Below are 20844 nucleotides of genomic sequence, written 5' to 3'. Positions count from 1 at the left end.
GTGTGTGTGTGTGTGTGTGTGTGTGTGTGTGTTTGTGTAGTTTTAGAAGCTTCTAGGTGATTCTTTGGCTCGTTATGTCTGTTATGCTGTTGATTGTATATTACTGTCTTTTTTAGATATATGAGGAAATTGTTCTTCCGTAACCAGCTCCTGGGAGTGAAAGGAAACACAGCTTTCTGTATTGTTTTTAATATCTTAGTTTTTAGTATCAACTAAACTTTAAAAATAGGAAGTCAGAGGGAATTCTTTTCTTTTTAAGGTATAAACTATTTCAGTTTTACACCCAAGAATCTGTATCTGCATGCTTTCCATCTTTATCTTCTAGCAATTTAAACATAACTCTTGAAGACCCTGGTTCTAGGAAAGTCCATCAGCGCCTGACTGTGAGCTCTCAACCTTCCAGTCCCTGGCTGTGGAATGCGGAGGAGATTAAAGAAAACAGACTTGAGAATCCGCAAACATGAGCTCAGACCTTCCTCATAAGAATGGTGACCAGCACTCCCCCAGCTCCTAAATTGCACTTTAAATGTGTTTGTTTTGAGTTGTGTTTCTGGAGTGGAGCTACAGGAATCCATAGCGAAGACTGAAATTACTGTTTGGTATCCACCTCCACACCTTCTCTGCTGGCATAACTTAGTGTTTAACGGCAGGCCATTAGTAAGAGTAGAAAAGTGTGATCATGAAAATAGTCTTTCCGGTTTTGTTTGTTTTTATACTTCCACACAATGGAAGAGTCTGTTGTCTCTTCCACTGTGGTCCCACAGGTCTAAGTCACTAGACTTGCCTGCAAATGCCCTTTCCTGCTGAGCCATCCTAATGCTCCTGAAAGTAGTCTTAAATAGATCCAACCGAGAGGAGATTTCTTACACGTAGGGATGCTTTTAGTAAGTGCTCTGTTTTCTTCTCTTATTTCCTCAAAACTTGTAATTAATTGGTTGAGTGTTATAGTGTACTCCTTTAATCCCAGCACTCAGGAGAGAGTGAATCTCTATGACATCTAGGCCAGCCATGACTATACAGTGAGATCCTATTGCAAAAGAGAAAGAGGAGTAGGGGGTGGGGTTATAAGTAGCCTATTAATTTATCAGTGTAATGTTAAATGTTCCTCAATATAGACATGAAAGATGATTCTTCCAATTTGAAGAAAGTTGAGGATGAATCACAAGAAACCATACTTGAGGAAATACGTATAGTCTATAGTGGATAGATCATAGGGGTGGTGAGACTGTGGCTGCGTGCTTTTTTTTTTTTAATTTATATGTATGTGTGTGTATGGTGCATGTGTACAGGCGCCCATGGAGGCCAGAAGAGTCATTGGCTCCCTGGAGCTGGAGTTAAGAGGTGAGCCGCCTGACATGGGTCCTGGAAACTGAACTCAGGTTCTCTGAAAGAGAAGCAAGTGCTCATAACTGCTGCGATAACTATATATCTGCAACTTATCAATTAAGTGCAGACAACTGCCTCTGCTTTTTAATATTATTGCCCCTAAACATATGAATATATTATCTATATCAAATGCTATAATAAAGGTCTGTATTGTTCTTTGCAACAAATTGTATTTATTGCAGAGTAAGTTGAAAATATAAGAAAGCAGGAAAATATCATTAGTAATGTTCTTTTAAATACTATTTACTGGCTGGAGAGATGGCTCAGCTATTAAGAGCTCTGACTGCTCTTCCAGAGGTCCTGAGTTCAATTCTCACCAACCACATGGTGGCTCACAACTGTCTGTAATGAGATCCAGATGCCCTCTTCTGGTGTGTCTGAAGACAGTGACAGTGTACTTAGATACATAAAATAAATAAATAAATCTCTTAAATACTTTTTGCAGCAGTGGTGGCTCACACCTTTAATCCCAGCACTTGGTAGGCAGAAGCAGGTGGATTTCTGAGTTCGAGGTCAGCCTAGTCTACAGAGTGAGTTCCAGGACAGCCAGAGCTACACAGAGAAACCCTGTTTAAAAAAAAAAACAAAAACGAAACAAAAAATACTTTTTGCAGTTTTATTTTTCTTCTGTGTGTATGAGTGTTTTACCTGCATGGTTGTCTGTGCAACACATGTTCACAGTGCATATAAAGACCAGAAGAGGAAGTCACATCCTCCAGAACTGGAGTTGCATAAGGCTGTGAGCCACTTTGTAGCTGCTTGGGAGTTGAATTCAGGTCTTCTGGAAGAGCAGCAGTCAGTGCTCTTAACCACAGAGCCATCTCTCCAGCCCCTCACCAATAATCTCATTTACTATTTTATTGTTACGTCAGTATAAAAGAATATATATTTTATATGTATTTATTTGTACATTTTGATGAAAGAATTTGTAATACTTTACAGTATGTCCTTTAGAATACATCAGTATGGCTAGGCATGGTGGCACACACCTTCAATCTCAGAAGGAAGTTCAAGGCCAGCCTGATCTACAGAATTCCAGCACATCCAGGACTACATACATATACATATATATACATACATATATATGGTTTCAGCCACCCCTCCCTATATCCCCCGAAAATACCAGTATCTGTTTCAGATTTTTATTTGTTTTCATTTTTTAATTGGTATATTATGCTTTTGTCATATTTAAATGTTTTATCCAGTCTATTATTGTTGTCTTGGATTTTTCTTAATAGAATTCCTTGCAGAAAAATACTTGTACATTTATTTTTGAGTTAGTTAGACATGATCAATTGATCTCTCTCTCTCTCTCTCTCTCTCTCTCTCTCTCTCTCTCTCTCTCAAATTTATTTATTTTATGTATTTGAGTACACTTTAGACGTCTTCAGACACACCAGAAGAGGGCATCAGATCCCACTACAAATGGTTGTGAGCCACCATGTGGGTGCTGGGAATTGAACTTAGGACCTCTGGAAGAGCAGTCAGTGCTCTAACCACTGAGCCATCTCTCCAGCCCTAGACATGAGTCTTGAAGCATTAGCTCTCTACTAATGAAGATTCCTGCCTGGAGGGATGCGCTCATTTGTACTCAGTGCCACAGCAGCACAGCAGGGCTCCCTGAGACAGTGCCCATGTGACCAGCTCGGATAGGGTTTGGGGTTTGTTTTTTGCTGCCACCCCCCAACTACTGTAAGAGAAATAAAACCTGAGCAACATGCAGGTTTGTGATTCTGAGAGCAGACACTCTAGACACAGAAACTGTTTTTATTTCATTCAGTGTGAAGGAGCATTAGGCTGTCGCAAGTCTGAGATATTTCTAGGCCAAAGGGAAAGCACTATTTGCTGTCCCAGGTTGAAGTCATTCCCAATAAATCATGTTTTCTGCCTGTCAGTAAGATTTGTACAACTGAACACTTTCCATGCTGAAAGATGTTTAAAAGTGGGGCCTCCAACAATTTATTAAATGAAAAATGGCTAAGCGTTGTACAGCTGCTGCCTGCAATGTTTACAGGAGCATCTTATTCGGGGTAGAAGGGCACACTGCTGGTACAGTTTTGTTTCGGTATGTTGGGAAAGAAAGAGAAGAAGCCAGGCAAATAATTGGTAAGGAGAGCAAACAGAGCCGGGTAACAGTGTGGTGCGGCCTTATTTATTCTTTGGTTAGCAGGATCATTGAAACTGTATCCTTGGCTCTGTGAACTAGTTAGCGCAGAAGCCCTCCCTTCTTTTGGTGCTTGGAATTGAAAGCATGCTGAGGAGAGCTTACCCATGTGTTTGGTAGTTCAGCCTGTTGCTGTAAGGGCCTGATGGGAAGGGTTTGTAGTGAGAACTGAGCTGACAGTGCTTTGTCAGTGCAAGCATCAGGGATTGATTCAGGCTTGTTTGTGTTACGAGCAATTCCCAGTGAAGAGGTATAGAAATTAAAAGGCTGATACTGTTGAAAGCAGAACTCTGCTTGTCAAGTAGAAACATTTTTATTTGTAAAGCAGAAGGCCAGTGACTGCTTCATTTGATAGACATCATAATTCTGAGAAAAATCTCATTTTTAAAAAGCCCTTCCCGCTCTTTGGGTGCTAAATAGTCAGTTTTGCAGTATTGAGCAGACATTCTCTGCCCATTATTAGGTCTGCTGGTGAATCTTATAAAGGAGTGGCCAGGCTTAGATATTTCTCTAAGTTTTATTTATGTCCATATCTCTAATGATAGCTGAATTGTATCTACAGCCTTCTTTTCTCTAATAGTCTCAAGAGAGCTGTTGATTTGGGAACTGGGGAAAATTAGGGTGTAATCTAAGCCATAAGAGCTGCCTCTTTCAAATTCAGTCCCTTTGTGAAGTGTTGCTTTGTGGTTGTCAACAAAGTTGCAATAAGCAATAACTCTTATTAAAGTCCTACCAGTTGCATAAGTATTCAACTTTTACTTTTCTGTTTACAGCATTGGTTGGATGGTACAAAAAGCATCAAAAAGCAAGTAAAAAGTAAGTGTTGGGAAATCATTTGAAAATAAAACATCAGAAACACTGATTCTTAATAGTAACGACATTTCAAAAATTATGTTTCCTATGAGTTTCTTTACCATCTGCTTTTTTGAGGTGGGCTAAAGGTTATATCAGCCAAGGGTCTCAAGATGTAGCCTAGGCTGGCCTCATGCTCAGAAGCTGTCTCCAGCCTCGTAAGTTTTGCTAGGGTTTTTGGTGTATTCTACTGTGCCTTGCCAGCGTGACTGCTGTCTCAACTTTGTTCATTGTATCTACCCACTCAGTTATATGGGTTATATGGGTTTAACCTTAACCTAGACTCAAGAGGCTTATTTAGAGCTTACAAATTAGACTGAAGTTTTATGAAATATTTAACTTCTCTTTGGGTAATTACTTGTGTTGACGTTTTTTGATTGATTGGTTGGTTGGTTTAGGGTTTTTTTACTATTGGTTTTTGCATTTGTTTTTTTCCCCTGAGACAGGGTTTCTCTGTAGCCCTGGCTTTCGTGGAACTCACTCAACCAGGCTGGCCTCAAAAATAGAGATGCCTCTGCCCCTCTGCCCCTCTGCCCCTCTGCCCCTCCGCCCCTCTCTGCCCCTCTCTGCCCCTCTCTGCCCCTCTCTGCCCCTCTCTGCCTCTCTCTGCCCCTCTCTGCCCCTCTCTGCCCCTCTCTGCCCCTCTCTGCCCCTCTCTGTCCCTCTCTGCCCCTCTCTGCCCCTCTCTGCCCCTCTCTGCCCCTCTCTGCCTCTGCTTGCTTGGATTAAAGGTGGGTGTCACTACCACCCAGTTGTGTTGAAATATTTGGGTTTTTATTTTTTAACAGGGGTGAGAGGGATGTTGTTTTGTTGTTTGTTTTTGGTGGTTTTGTTTTGAGGATTCCACCTGGCTCTAGGAAACATATTGAGACCTTAAGGCTGTAATAATTTTCTCCCCTTGTCTTTCTGAAGATTCAGGATACAGACTAGGCATGATAGTGGACTGGTAAGAAATCCATGGTAGATTTACTGTCTCCTCTGACTTTACGTAGTTAGCAAACACCAGAGACATATTGTTCTTTTTAAAAGTTTTACTTAAGTTTATTTGTGTTAGGTCCATGAGAGCTCTGCCTGCATGCATGTATGTGACCCACGTGTGTGCCTAGGGCCCGAGTAGGTCAGAAGATTCCTGGAAACTGGAGTTATGGATGATTGTGAACCAAATAGGTGCTGGCAGTCAAAGCCAGGTTCTTTGCAAGAGCAACAACTGCTCTTAAGCAGTGAGCCATCACTCCAGCCTAGACCCAAATAGTATTTCTTTTTAAAGAAAAATAATGAAGCGGTGCTGGAAAGATGGCTCAGCAGTTAAGAGCACAGTCTGGTCTTGAGGAAGAGCTACATTCAGTTCAGTTTCCCATACCTGCATCAGTGGCTCACCACTGCTTGTAACTCCAACTCCAGGGGGTCTAACATTTTCTTCTGTACTCTGTGGATACCTACATGAGCTGTAGGCATGAGCTATCTTCCCTAGTTAGAACCCAGCTCATGCACGTAGCCCCTCCCCCCACATATACAATTAAAAATAAGTCTTAAGAATAATGAAGTAATTCATATAAAATAGAGTATTATTAAGTTGGCAGAATTTGAGAAAATACCAGTGTCCAGTCCCCTTGTCCTTGTAGTGTCAGATTTCAGGGCACTTTAACTGCCTTAGTGAAATACAAACTTTATAAAATATTGGGATAGAATCCACTGGACTGAATTTGAAAGTGTGGGTGCTTGGTCTTGAGCTATTTCCTGTTGGCGGTCCTCAGTGTTCACTAGAAGGACAGACAGATCGGCGGGTTTTCCATGCTGTGTGATTGTTCCACTAAGATTATAATTTGCCCCTGAACTGTTAGAATTAATGTTTGACAGATGAGTGAGATGATGTTGTTCTGTGCTTGGTACACTTTAAAACTTTTTTTGTCAAATTTTAGCCTGTGTTCTACTTTGAAGTTACGGTACAATAATCTGTTCTTTAGTAACTTTCAACAAATGTTCTGACTGAAGAATACCAGTAAATTAATAAAAATTAAAGCTCTTTTCTTTTTTTAATGGCAGTTGGTTCACCCTATTGTCTTCATCTTCGAGTTAAGTTTTATTCTTCGGAACCAAATAATCTTCGTGAGGAGCTAACCCGGTAAGAGCACTACTCAGGGGTGTCGGGAGAGCACTACTCAGAGGGGTGTCGGGAGAGCACTACTCAGAGGTGTCGGGAGCACTAAGACCTTTAGAAGACTGATTAGGATTCTCCCAGCCTATCAGTAAAGGTGTCAGATGAACTTTTATTCTAGAACAAGATGTTTAAGGTGTTGGATTCTAGCCACATAAGATAGCTCATGCCTATAATCCTTACACTCAGGAACCTAAGGCAGGAGGATTACTGTGAATTCAAGGCTAATCTGAGTCCCAAAGTGAATTTCAGGCTAGTCCAAGCTACAGTGTGAGACCTTGTCTTAAAATATTAAAAATAATTAAAGTGTTTGATTCTTTTATTTGTTGTAAAAGATGAAGAACTGATTTTTATGCATCTGTTGGGGTTGACCAGTGAGTCCGTTGATTGGGTTTTAAACAGAGTTGATAACGTGTCAATTACAATCAATTACAATCTTATGTTTATTGACATTAACTATAACCTGTCTTCTGTTAGGATGTATCCATTTCTTTATTTTACACTGCCTCTTTATTGCATATGAGTTGCTTCTTGGTGAAGAACCTGAGTTGTTAAGAATACTTTTCCAAGGATCTCCTTTTGCATTCTTTGCTGTCATCCGTACACCCCTCGTGCCAAGTCGACAGAGTTGAGTTGGATCATCAAGCGGTTCACACAGCGTGCTTCTGCCATTTTCTCTGAAGTTGCTCTGCCCTGCTCTGCTCCACGCTGCTCTCTGTCCTGCTCTTCCGTCTCTTACTTAAGACTTGCTTGCTCCCTTCCTCCTTTCTGTGCCCTCTTTTTTTCCTGGACTGTTTTCCTCTTACACATTTTTCTGCAGTGAAATTCTGTAATTAAAAATGTTCTCAGGGCTGGAGAGATGGCTCAGAGGATAAGAGCATTGACTGCTCTTCCAGAGGTCCTGAGTTCAATTCCCAGCAACCACATGGTGGCTCACAACCATCTGTAATGGGATCTGATGCCCTCTTCTGGTGTGTCTGAAGACAGCTACAGTGTACTTGTCATGTATATAAAATAAATGAAATCTTTTAAAAAAAAAGAAATGTTCTCTCAGCCAGGCAGTGGTGTCACACACCTTTAATCCCAGCACCCAGAAGGCAGAAGCAGGCAGATCTCTGAGTTGGAGGCCAGCCTGTCTACAGAGTGAGTTCCAGGATAGCCAGGATGACACAAAGATCCTGACTTGGAAAACCAAACCAGAAGAGAACATTTTCTTAGGGTATGGTTGTAATCTTAGCAGTTAGGCAACAGGCAGGAAGATATCTGAGTTCCTAGCCATTTAGGGCTGCAGAGTAAAATCCTGTTTGAAAAAAAGAAAAGTATTCTCAAGTTAAAATGATAGGATTTTTTTTCTTCTAGTGAATTGTTCTATTTAGTTAATTTGTGCCTTTTATTTTTCTTAGGTATTTATTTGTTCTTCAGCTGAAACAAGATATTCTCAGTGGGAAGTGAGTATTAAATTATTTAGTACATAACTGTAAAATTCTTGAGTAGTAGAAAAATAATTTAGAAAATAAATTTAGGAATGGAGAGATGATAACTCAGCAAGCAGAGTCTGAATTTGCATCTCCTGTACCCATATGAAACCCAGGAGCAGTGTCAGCAGTTGTGGCCCCAGTGCTCAGGGCTCACTGGCAAGCACAGTAGCTGAAACAGTGAGTTCCAGGCTCAGTGAGAAGCACTGTCTCCAACAGAGTAACGAGGAAAGAAGCAAAGGAAGATTCTTGATCTGGCCTATGGGCCTCCACATACACACACGTGGGCAAGTGCACTTGTACACAAGCAAACACAAATAAGTTCAAAGTTATGTAAAAATAAATGTTCCAGGTGCTATTCATTTTAAAATTAAGATTATAAATTGACAGAAAATTTGTATTTTGATCTCAGGTTAGAGTGTCCCTTTGATACAGCAGTTCAGTTGGCAGCTTATAATCTGCAAGGTACGTGATTCTTGTGCTTGATTGTTAAAGGCTGAAACATAATTCTTTTGTGTGATACAAAGAAAAAAATTAGATGACAGGCTAGAAAAGCTGTTTCTGTGTAAAACTACCAATGTCTGACTCTTCAATTCTACTTGGTTTTAAAATACTTCTTTAAAAAATTGTCTTCATGCCTTTTCCTCTCAATTCTTTGCTCTCTTTTTTCTTTTTTTTTTTTTTTTTTTTTTTTTTTTTTTTTTTTTTTTTTTTAGTTATTTTGCATTAAGTGTATAGGTATTTTGTCTGCAATTATGTCTATATACCATGTGTGTGCCTGGTGTCCATGGAGGGCAAAAGAGGGCATTAATTCCTTGCAACTAGAGTTGCAGACAGTTGTAAACTGCCATGCAGGTGCTGAGAATCAAGCCCAGGTTCTCTGGGAGAGCAGCCACTGCTCCTTTTCCATCTGCAGTACAATGAAGCAATGTCAGCCTACCTGGTAATTGAATAGATGTTAATATGAAACGCTAAGTTGATTTCCTTTCCATAAGTAGCAGAAGAGTAAATTATTGTGGTTGATCGTGGTTGCTGCATGACATGCTTTCTTTAGTCTTCTTTAAAATGAATTCATGGAGACTCAGGACATACTCAGATAAGATCGGGCCAGTATGTATTTTAAAGTATTTAAAGTATTCTTAGTAAGTAAGGTTGGTGGAAAACTTACCCAAATGTTTAAGTTGCTTCTTGCTAAACTTAGGGATTCTCTCTTAAAAGTTGACATTTTAAAGGAAAACCATAATTTGAGTCTTTGTTCATCTGTTGAAAGGAAACATTTCTCTAGTGTGTGTGTACATATATATTTATATTATATATAATATGAATATATATATATAATGAATAATACTGTAACTAGAATTAATGATGCTCAAGACTGGGTTTTTGCCTTAGTGGTTGTACATTCTCATCATTCTAAGATCAGTGTTTGTCACTGTGTAGATAAACTACATTTGCAGGTTTTATAGTAAACTTAATGTTTTTACTTATTTTGAATGTCTGTTATTAAAGCATATTTTCCTGATGATAAGAATTTTTATCTATTTGGCTATTTTCATTATTGTAATGTCTCCAAATTAAAAACAAGCTTTCTATCTACATAATGAAGGGGAGACATTAATTTAAAAATGCTATCTGTGTTCTGTTTGTCCCCCTTGACAGCCAAGATATATGGATACAAACAGGGCTTATGTGGGACTGTTAGATTGCTGTTAGATCGGTTTGGAGGGTTCTTAATCTGCAGAAAGAATGATACCAATGCATGGCCCCATATCAATATCTGCCGAAGTCTCCTAGAATTTTGGAGCTGAGACAGGCAGATCCAAGAACTTGATGGCCGTCCAAAATGGTGGGACACCTGGACTTAGGCTATAAGTCAGAAAGCAATAGAAGGAAACGCCTGACATCCTGTTCTGGACTCTGCATGCACAGGCATAGGTGTGTGTCCTCAAACACTCAGGTACATACACCTCACACAGAATTACAGAAAAGTATTATATATTGCATCTTGGGTGATTTTGGTGGTGATGGTTGTGGTGGTGGTGGTGGTGGTGGTGGTTGTGTGTGTGTGTGTGTGTGTGTCTGTGTGTCTGTGTCTGTGTCTGTGTCTGTGTCTGTGTTTAGATAGCAGGTGGTGATTGTCCTTAAGAATTAACATTGTGCTGGAGACATAGCTCAGTGGTTAAGAGCACTGTCTGATCTTCCAGAAGTTTTGAGTTCAATTCCTAGCAACCACATGGTAGCTCACAACCGTCTATCCTGGTTCCTGATGCCCTCTTCTGGCATGTAGGGGTACATTCAGATAGAGTACTTATATACATTAAATAAGTAAATAAATCTTTTTTAAAAAGAATTAAAAGTCAAAGGTTTTTTTCTCTATGGAAATACAGAAGTTTATTTTCAAAAGCTAAGCATTAATATGTGTTAATATATTAATAATAAATTAGAAATATATATTTATATTTTTGGTTGTTAGCCTAGCCTTTAACGGCTGAGCCATCTTTCCAGCCCAGAAATGTATATAATGTATATTTAAAAGTACGACACCAGCTGGGTGGTGGTGGCACACACCTTTAATCCCAGCACTTGGGAGGCAGAGGCAGGTGGATTTCTGAGTTTGAGGCCAGCCTGGTCTACAGAGTGAGTTCCAGGATAGCCAGGGCTACACAGAGAAACCCTGTCTCAAAAAAAAAAAAAAAGTATAATACCAACAACAAATGTGATTTATATTGTCTTACTCTTCTATTGCCATGACAAAGTACCAAAGGCAACTTTTTTTTTTTTTTTTTTTTTTTTTTTTTTTTTTTTGGTTTTTCGAGACAGGGTTTCTCTGTTAGCCTTGGCTGTCCTGGAGCTCACTCTATAGACCAGGCTGGCCTCGAACTCAGAAATCTGCCTGCCTCTGCCTCCCAAGTGTTAGGGTTAAAGGCGTGCACCACCACTGCCCGGCTCCAAAGGCAACTAATAAAAGAGAGTGTTTAATTTGGCACTCACAGTCTCAGAAGGTTAGAGTTCATGACCATCATGGCAGGGAGGATGGCAACAGGCCAGCAAGCTTGTCACTAAAGCAGGAACTGAGCGCCCATCTCCTCCACAAGTATGAGACAGAGAGAGGGCTAACTGGGGATGGCATGGAAATTGTAGACCTCAGAGCCTACCCCCATTAACACATTTCCTCCAACAGAGCTGCCTACAAATCTTTCCCAAACAGTTGTACCAACTTTGAACCAAGCATTCCTGAGCCTATGGGGGTTATTCTCAAACCACTCAAACCAATCCTAGGTCTAAATTAGATGTATCAGAGGAGAATGGCGTAAGCGTTGATAATGCCTGGCAGTTTAAGAAGGAGTTTTACTGGTCCTCTTAATCTTTGTGTGCAAAATGTTTTTTAAAGCATTTTCTGAGTGTTCCTCATGACATAACTGTGTTGACTTGTGTTCGTAGCTGAACTTGGCGACTATGACCTTGCTGAACATAGTCCTGAACTTGTCTCTGAGTTCAGGTTTGTGCCCATCCAGACTGAAGAAATGGAACTGGCTATTTTTGAGAAATGGAAGGAATACAGGTAGCTCATCATTTCATCACACTTTCAACATCACCAACATCATTATTTTATTTTTTTTCCTCTTGTTTATTATCTTTTAATTACTATATTTAAAATTTCAGAGGTCAGACACCAGCACAAGCTGAAACCAATTACCTGAATAAAGCCAAATGGCTAGAAATGTATGGCGTTGATATGCATGTGGTCAAGGTAAGCCTTGTGTTATCGTACCTTTTTAAAGATTTATTCTGGAGCTAGAGGGATGGTTCAGCAGGTATGAGCAAGCATGTGCTGTTCTTGTAGAAGTCCTGAGTTGAGTTCTCACACCTGTGTTGAGCTCTCCATAAATACCTGTAACTCCAGCTATAGGGGCTCTGACACCTTCTTCTGGACTTTCTAGACACTTGTACCCAATGTGTATATACATATAATTTAAAAATAGCAAAAATAAATCATTTTTTTTAATCTATTCCTGGATTAAAGGCAACTGTAAATGTTACAGTATTTGGGAAGGCATGGAATTTTTATAGAATACCTCTGAGTATTTTGGATGGTAGTAAGCAAAAATGGTTGAAATTAGTTATTGAAAGACTAGAGTCACCTGAGATTAGTAGTACACACCTTTAGCCTGGCCATTCAGAAGGCAGAGGGAGATGGATTCCTTTGAGTTCAAGGCCAGCCTGTTCTACATAGGACAGCCGTCAATGTGTAGAGAGATCCTATCTTACAAAAACAAACATCAGAACAAAAGACTAGAATCTAAAGAAAGATTGATCATGAATCAAGAGAAAACTTAAGTTCCCAGAATTATATATAATCCTTGTATAAATGTTGATTTTTTTTTTTTTTTTTAACAGTGAGAAAAAACATTTCTAGGTTACTTTTGGTTACTTTTTTTTTTTTTAATTTGATATAGTTTGGTATCACTAATGCTCACTATTGAGGAGTCTTTACTAAGAAGTAGTTTAGGGAGCAAGGCTGACACTTTATAACCCGGAGAGGATTATTTGTCAGAAACATCTAGAATATAAATATTAGCCAATGTATAATTAATATTTAGTTTGAAAAAAAGAACCACTTTATGAAAACAGGAAACCTGCTTTATGTGTACAAACACTTTATTTTTTTTTCTCCTTAAATTAGGCTAGAGATGGCAATGACTATAGCTTGGGACTAACTCCAACAGGAGTCCTTGTTTTTGAAGGAGAAACAAAAATTGGCTTGTTTTTCTGGTAAGCAGTGTTAAATATCAGAGGTACTCTTGTCTTGTTTTTAATGAGTCAATGTATTTATACCATTAATGAATAAAAAAGTGTGGAAACAGAATTATGAGACATTTGCAAGTGAAGGAAGTTTCTGTTTCCTATTCTTCTCTTACTATCTGTAACCTCTCTGCCCAGAGGCAGACTTAAGTATGCTAGGACTGTAGCCCATTAGTTTCAAACTGTCAGTTTGTGCGTTAGTATTCTTATCTGTGTTGTATACTTACAACACGTTCCTTACATGATGACTCCCACCCCATGGGGCTCTGTCACTCTTAGTGTTTTCCGTAGGCTCTCTTGCCTCTATGGAAAGGGAGGGAGATGGTAGTGCTTCTGTTTCTACTTTCAAGTGTGGCTCCTCCTGCTTCCCACTTTTTGTCTTCCATACCTCCAGACTTAAGAGTTGTACAGATTTCATAGCCCTAAAGCATAGAATTGGGAAACTGTTTACATTATTACATTGTTGTTAGAGCTAATTCAGAGGTTTGGCATATGTTACCGTAAGAGCTAAGGTTGTAACATTCCAAGACTGTTGGCTTCCTGCCTTTCCACCTAGACTCAGTCCATGTCCAGGTGCTGCTGGTGACAATAGAGTTGAGATCATGACCAGTGACTCTTTCTTTTAAATTAAAAGAAATACTTAAAATACTTAGTGGCTTTTGCTGTATCTAATTTCTGTGCTGTTTAATTTTGAAACATTGTACCTAAAGCTGCACAATTTATTACACCACGTTAGGGGTGTGATTTTAGGTCTGATAGATGGGTGGGCAGCATCGTTTTGTCAGTTGATTGCTTTTGAAACCTGTGTTTGCCTTCCCTTTAGAGACTTTGACAAGGCAGGGCTGGCTCGTTTAGAGACTTTGACAAGGCAGGGCTGGCTCGTTTCCCGTAACAGAGTTGAGAATTAAGATGAGGAAGCAGACTTGATACAGAAGAGGGTTTCTCCTAATCTGACTATTGATCTCATATTATTGCAGGCCCAAGATAACCAGATTGGATTTTAAGAAGAATAAATTAACTCTAGTGGTTGTGGAAGATGATGATCAGGTAGGAATTTACTGTATTACTTGCTTACCAGGAGTTAGGTGGTAAACAGGTGATGGTGTACCTCATTGTGTGGAGAGCCATAAAACAAGGCTTAGTGTTACTGATACTTTGAAGTAAAATTCCTCATTCAGTTCATTTTATGCCACTAAACTTAAAGATAATATAAATGTTTATCATGTGTGTTTTTGGTTTTTGTTCTGTTTGTTTGTTTGTTTGTTTGATTTTGTAATACATAGTGGTTACATTTAGATAACTCTACACTGCCTGTATTCCTAATGAAGTTGGTAAAGAGAATAAGCCAGTTGCTTTCTATCTCAATACTCTGTAGGTAGGGACAAGTGACTTTCTGAGTTCAAAGCCAGCCTGCTCTATATAATGAGTTCCAGGCCAATTACTTCTGGCCAGTGAGACCCTGTCTCAAACAAATAAAAAAGATCCACCTGGTGGTGTTCTTAATAAAATGTGGTTTCATTATTTTTTTGTTAATTTTCTTTTTTATATAATTTCAGCATACTCCCATATAAAAATGATATTCTTTTAGCTTTTGTCATATTCAGGCATATTTTCATGTTTCCATTCAGCTTATAGTTGAACTTTTGTTTTTACCTCTATAAGAAGTGATATGCAGAGGTAACAGTTAAGTTTTAACAATTTTCAGAAGTTTAGAAGATACAAGATTCTAGAATCATAGTGTTTTAAGTTTCACTTCCTTTAATTGTTAAAGACCAGGTAAAAAGTCTCTTGTATTGTAATAGGAGCCTTCTTAATATGTGACCTGATTAAATATAATAACTGCCAAAAAGAGTCAGACTGCAGCTTAAGGTGAGAGTCCTTAGATGGCTGTACTTTGTCTTTAATTTCTGTAATACAGACAGGTCACAGAACATCTCTGCGTATTCGACATTAGACGTAGAACTGACATAAAAGAACTTTATAATATAGTAGTGAGTGTTTGCAGTAGTAGTTGTGTATCTGGGTCTTTAAGAGAGATTTTGGATTTAAGAATTTCTTACCTACATAATGATGTCTTGTCATCAGGCCACCCCACACTGCCTCCCCGATAGTCCTTCCCCTGCCCCATTTTTTTATTTGTTTTTTTTGTTTGTTTGTTTGTTTGTTTGACAGTACTTAATGCAGAAAAAAAAATTGGGGTAGATTTCAAGCTGTTGTGTCTTTTGTTGGGGTGTTTTAATTTTGGATGCTTTCATTTTTCCCTCTTGTTTACATTTCTCATTTGTTTCCTAAGACCAGGGACCAGTCACAAGAGATACAAAGATTCCAAGTTCTGTTTTGTTTGTTTTTAATGGTATTTTCTATTGGTATTTTGCTTAGTTCCTAGAAATTTACAGAGCTACCTTTTTATCTTGGTGAAGTTTGATCTTTAAACTTTCTTACCAAAATCATACACTTTAGGACAGTGCAATGCTCTGTTCTCAAGCCTGATGACCTGAGCGTGATCCTTGGACCCTACATGATTGAAGACAGACCAGCTCAGGCTGTCCTCTGGCCTCCGTGCGTGTGCCATGCCACACACATATGCATGGACATACACACAAATAAAAACATCAGGTTTTGTCCTGGCACTAACTCTGTAGATCAGGCTGGCCACGATCTAATCTTCTGGCTCCTTCTCAATTCAAACATGGCTGCTTCCTTCTACAAACTAGCCTTACCTTCATTGTTAGAGATTAGACTAAAAATATATCTTTAATCCAGCCAGATCATAATTTAATCCAGCATGTCTACATTCTGGCCAGATCATAGCTTCTAGAAGGTCTTTGGATATGATCCCTTGCTAAAGTAGCCAGGCTGCTGGCTTAGAGTTTGTCTGTATTTCTTTACATAATTGATTGCTTCTTTTGCTGTAGATAAGCCTTTTGGTTTCATGAGATCCTACTTGTCAGTTGTTGATTTAATTACAAATGGGGTCCAGTCTGAAAGTACTTTCCCATACCTATATCTTGAAGGTCGCTGTGGTGCTTTCCTCTCACATTCTCGTGGCTTCTTTTTTTTTTGTGGGGGAGGGGGCTCGAGGCGGGGTTTCTCTGTATAAGCCTTGTGGCTTCATTTTTTCCCTTCTTCCCTTGCGATGTCCAGGCACTGCTGCACACCAAGTGGGGAAGGATGGAGTGGAACCAAGTGCCATGCTCTCTGTCTTCCCTTGGGGTATCTGGGCCCTGATACACACTGGACAGGAAAGGATGAACCAAATTCTGAAATGGCTGGGTCACCAGGATCCCAGTCCTGGAGTGAATAGGATGAAGGGCTCTAAAGATTTCAGTGTTACAGCTCTCTTAGATGATAGTCAGTGAAACAGCTTGTATGCATATGCTTTATATGAACCCCTGAGAGTGGATGGGGTTCTTCTTAGGGTAAAGTTGCATTGGCTGAGGTTTAAGGTTCTTGGGATACTTATTTGGAGAGGCATTCCAGGAAGTTGAACCTGTAATTTCTCCAAGGACTACATGACATTCCTCAGGTAGGAGATTAGAATCAGGCAGAGAAGAGGAAGCCCTGCTAAGAAAAGGAAGTCTCCATCTTGTGTCAAGCTCAGGAAGGCCATCTGGACATGACAGACTACAACCGTAGTAGCCAGGTGCAAGTTAATCTGGACTTCCCCATTTTCCTGCCTTAGTCTTCTGAATGGTGGCATTTCAAGCACATTTCAAGCACATCACACTCAGTTATAGTCAAAAGAGGTCTTTTACATTTATGTAATGTGTATGGGTATTTTGTCTTCATGTCTGTCCATGTACCACATGCATGCCTGGTGCCTGTGGAAACTAGAAGGGGGTTGTGGGGGAAGATCAGGTCTCCTGAGACTGAAATTACACGGTAACTGAACCACTACCATATTGGTGCTGGGATGTGAATTCCAGGTCATCTGGAATTGCTGCCAGTCCTTGTAACTAATGAGTCACCTCAGTGATCCCTAAGGAGGTCCTGCCTGAAAATAGTTTATGTTACTAACACTTTGTATGAGTATAGATGTTGTCTTAGCTAGGGTTTTATTGCTATTGCCATGACCATGGCAATTCTTATAAAACGAGAATATTTAATTGGGGCTGGCTTACAGTTTCAGAGGTTTGGTCCACTGTTGTCAAGGCAGGAAGCATGGTGGCGTGGAGGCAGAGGAGGAGCTGAGAGTTCTACATCTTGATCCAAACACAAAAGACTGTCACACTGGCCAGACTTGAGCTCATAAGACCACAAAGCCTCCCCACAGTGACACACTTATTCAGACAGGGCCACACCTCATAATAGTGCCACCCCCTATGGGCCAAGCATTCAAACATAAGAGTCTATGAGGACCATTCCTATTCAAACCATCATAGATATGAATAATCTCTTAAGAAAAAAATAAGATATAATTGATAACCCTTGCTCTTTGTCTCATTTGGGAGCTGTTTGGTTTTGCTTTTTGGCTTTCACTCTAAGTGTAACTAAGTGTAGCAGTCCTGGATGCCTTGGAACTGAGGCCTCAAAGTTGTGGTGATCCCTCTGCCCTATCTTCTGGGTGCTGGGATTCCAGGCATGAGCCATGAAACACCATATCTAGCTTTAGCATGTCTTAAGAGTTACTAAAGCACATGCTGGTTGGTTGGTTGGTTGGTTGGTTGGTTGGTTGGTTGGTTTGGTGTGGTTTTTATAATATTTGGTGACAGGGTTTCTCTGTGTAGCTGTGGCTGTCCTGGATCTCACTCTGTAGACCAGGGTTGGCCTCTTAACTCAGAGTTCCAACTGCTTCTGCCTCTTCAGTGTTGGGACTAAAGATGTGCATGCTGGCGGCTTAGCACATGATTCTGTTCGTTTGGGCCATGGGCTTTTCATGTGTGCTATGTGTACTTGTTCATATAGAATTGTGTGTGGATGTACATATGTGTGTATGTGTTCATGTGGCCAGATACTGGATGTTGATCACTCACCACCTTACCTGTTTGCATCAGGGTCTTTACTGAGCTTGGCACTCACCTATCTGACAAGACTAGGTGCTCGGCGCCATACTCACCCATCCCACCAAAAAGTTTCAGAGAACAAAGGAGAGGTTTTTTTTTTTTTTTTTTAAGGTTTATTTTATTTTTAATTACATGTACAATATATGGGTGGGTGCTTGGTGCAGATAACCTTGGATAACCTTGGAGAGCATCAGGTGTAGAGCTGGAGTTACAGCTGTTATGAGTTGTCTGATATGAGTGCTGGGAACCAAACGTGTCCTGAAAGAGCAGTGCCTATGCTTAACCACTGAGCTATCCCTCCAGCACCTTTATTGTTTACTTTACTGTCCAGCTGGCCTGGCGTTTGCTGTGTATGCAGTGTTGTCCTTGACCTGGTGCCATTCCTTCTGCTTCCTGGAATTACGGGCATCCACCACCTGCTCAGCTGCCTTTTGGTGTTGGTTTAATTATACTTCCATCGCAGCAATAGAAGACATGGCTAATTGACTTAATAAACACCACTTCGTCTTTTTCAGGGCAAAGAACAAGAGCATACCTTTGTCTTTCGGTTGGATCACCCTAAAGCCTGCAAGCACCTATGGAAGTGTGCTGTGGAGCACCACGCCTTCTTCCGCCTCCGAGGGCCTGTCCAGAAGGGCTCCCATCGATCAGGATTCATTCGACTCGGATCGCGATTTAGATACAGGTTCATTGCCCTGAGTTTTCACATCATCTACTCTTGCAGACAGTCCAGAAAAGTTACTCTAACTCTTGATTTTACTGAGGTAGAAACCAAGACACAGGAAATAAAGTATGTTGCCAAAGATATCCATTAGCCAAAATTTTTAAAGAAGAAATGTTATTGTTAATAATTTCTTGACTAAATGGGAAATCAGTTATATTATTGATGTTTATATTGATAATATTTTATATATAATAAGCCACGATATAAATTTATGTAACAAGGTAAATTCTCCATCTGACAAGTTTTATCTCATACAGAACATGTATGGGACATTAGTATGAATAGTACTGTGGCTGAAGACAGTTAGCTTTTACCAGCTCCTTTGTCATGAAATGAAATGTCATAAAATGTCTGTTCAAGTTACATTTGAATAGCGGGTCAGTTTGAGTCTTCAGTTAAAGCGGGGATGAGAGTCCCAGTAATGTAACAGTCAGCCGCAGAGAGTTCCTAAGGTCATTACTGTTCTCCGGTGTCAGGAATGCTGAGGGATTTTCGTAGCTGGAAACTAAAGAAGTACAATAGTGTTTTTTCAAGCATATCTAGACATTTTTTTTTTTTGTGGAAATAATCACAGAAGAAATAACCAAAGATGGGGCTGAAGATGTAGCCCATTGGTACAGTGCTTGCCTAGCGTGTGTCAGGACCGCAAAAGGACCAACTGGAGATCTTGTTTTGGATTACACATTTTGTATTCATTCCTATGGCTAGGAAAGGAGAGGGTGCTTCCCTGATAGCATGGGCTTAATAGGTGATATATAGGTGTTTATATAGGTGACATACATATGTGCTTAGAAGAAATTCTATATTATTAATGTTACGTATTTTACCAAAGCCTGGAGAATAAAGAAAATTTGGATAAAGAGGAAAACAAAACGAAACTATTGATGGCAGCGGTTGCCTTCAGCATGGTCCTTTGCAGGGTCATATGAGTGTACACATCCTACTCTCCTGTGTCTGGGGCCTCATACTGTCTTCCTGTTGACTTGCTTCAATTATTTTAGTGGAAAAACAGAGTATCAGACCACAAAAACTAATAAAGCAAGAAGATCAACCTCCTTTGAAAGAAGGCCCAGCAAGCGGTATTCCCGGCGAACCCTTCAGATGAAAGGTGAAATGCAGCCCTGCTCTCTAGGCTTGTCCTTTCTTGCTAGTCTTCATGTCCTCGAACTTCCTGTTTGCTGGAGAGGAAGCTGCCTGAGTCTTCTCAAGTCTGTTTTAGTTAACTAAAACTATCTTTATAGAACCTTCATAAGCTGCGTAATTATGGGTCCTGTAATTGGCTGACATTAAACTTAATAGTAATCTCAGTGCAGATGTTCTGGGCAGTGTTGCACTTAGTGTATCTTCACTAGAGTGGTATCTTCTCTCTTGCGTCTTTCAAATCTCGTGATGAAATGCCAGTTCATCCCCTTTGATTTTTTTTTTTTTTAATATTAACATGTAATGAATACATTTAAAAAATTTTTTTATTTCTGTGTGTGTGCTTGTATGACGTTTTATGCACCTCATGAAGGCCACTGCTCTAGCCTAGAGTATAGGCAGTTGTGAGCTGCATGGGTTGGGTACTGAGGCTTGAAACAAGACCTCTGGGAAGAGCAGCAAGTACTCTTAGCCACTGAGCCATCTCTTCCAACCCAGAGAAGTTTTCAGTAAAAGTTTCCGTATTACGCTGGTAAGGTGGCTTGTGGGATAAGTGCACTGTGCTGCCAAGTCTAATGGCCTGAATCATTTCCCAAGACCTACAAAATGAAAAGGGTTATCTTCTGACCTATACACACACATACACACACCATGACATGTGTGTTTTCATGCAAAAGACACAGACAATAAAACAATGTAAAAATGAGTAAGTGAAAGCCAGGCGTGACGGTGTATTCCTTTAATCCCAGCACGCGGGCGGTAGAGACAGGCGGATCTCCGGACGCTAGATGCCAGCCTTGTCTCTACAAAGTTACTTTCAGGACAGCTAGGACTGTCACACAGAGAAACCGTGTCTCGAAAAACCAAATCATCATCGTCATCATCATCATCTAAAAATGAGTAAATGATGCTGTTCTTCATATTACAATTTACTGTTGGGAAATCCCACTAAATGGAATGTTATTTATCAATGTCTGTCATGCATAGATATTTGCAAATTTATAAATGTTATCTGGCACTTAAGATATTTTAACTCTGAAAGAAGTACATAGTTTTCATTAAAAAGTAAATTTAAAAACTTGTATTTGGTTCCAAGTTTGGACTTCTACTAAAATACAAATTGAGTTTTAAGCATGTCTACT

General features: G+C 39.8%; 1 protein-coding gene across 6 annotated transcripts in view; it reads left to right on the top strand.

The window, feature by feature from the left end:
• Nucleotides 1–20844, top strand: part of Epb41l5 (erythrocyte membrane protein band 4.1 like 5) — a 109156-nt gene that overhangs the window by 22183 nt on the left and 66129 nt on the right. For all 6 annotated transcript variants that reach the window (XM_034513096.3, XM_034513097.2, XM_076941033.1 and 3 more), the window contains exons 4-13: nucleotides 4324–4366; nucleotides 6446–6524; nucleotides 7961–8005; nucleotides 8445–8497; nucleotides 11474–11594; nucleotides 11696–11783; nucleotides 12717–12805; nucleotides 13813–13882; nucleotides 18354–18523; nucleotides 19564–19670. In XM_034513096.3, the coding sequence (XP_034368987.1) occupies nucleotides 4324–4366; nucleotides 6446–6524; nucleotides 7961–8005; nucleotides 8445–8497; nucleotides 11474–11594; nucleotides 11696–11783; nucleotides 12717–12805; nucleotides 13813–13882; nucleotides 18354–18523; nucleotides 19564–19670 (865 nt within the window). The remainder of the gene's footprint in view (nucleotides 1–4323; nucleotides 4367–6445; nucleotides 6525–7960; nucleotides 8006–8444; nucleotides 8498–11473; nucleotides 11595–11695; nucleotides 11784–12716; nucleotides 12806–13812; nucleotides 13883–18353; nucleotides 18524–19563; nucleotides 19671–20844) is intronic.

This window comes from Arvicanthis niloticus, chromosome 10 (assembly GCF_011762505.2).
Source record: "Arvicanthis niloticus isolate mArvNil1 chromosome 10, mArvNil1.pat.X, whole genome shotgun sequence".
Taxonomy (NCBI): Eukaryota; Metazoa; Chordata; class Mammalia; order Rodentia; family Muridae; genus Arvicanthis; species Arvicanthis niloticus.
The sequence above is the reverse complement of the archived record's forward strand: the minus strand, read 5'-3'. Positions and strand labels throughout refer to the sequence as shown.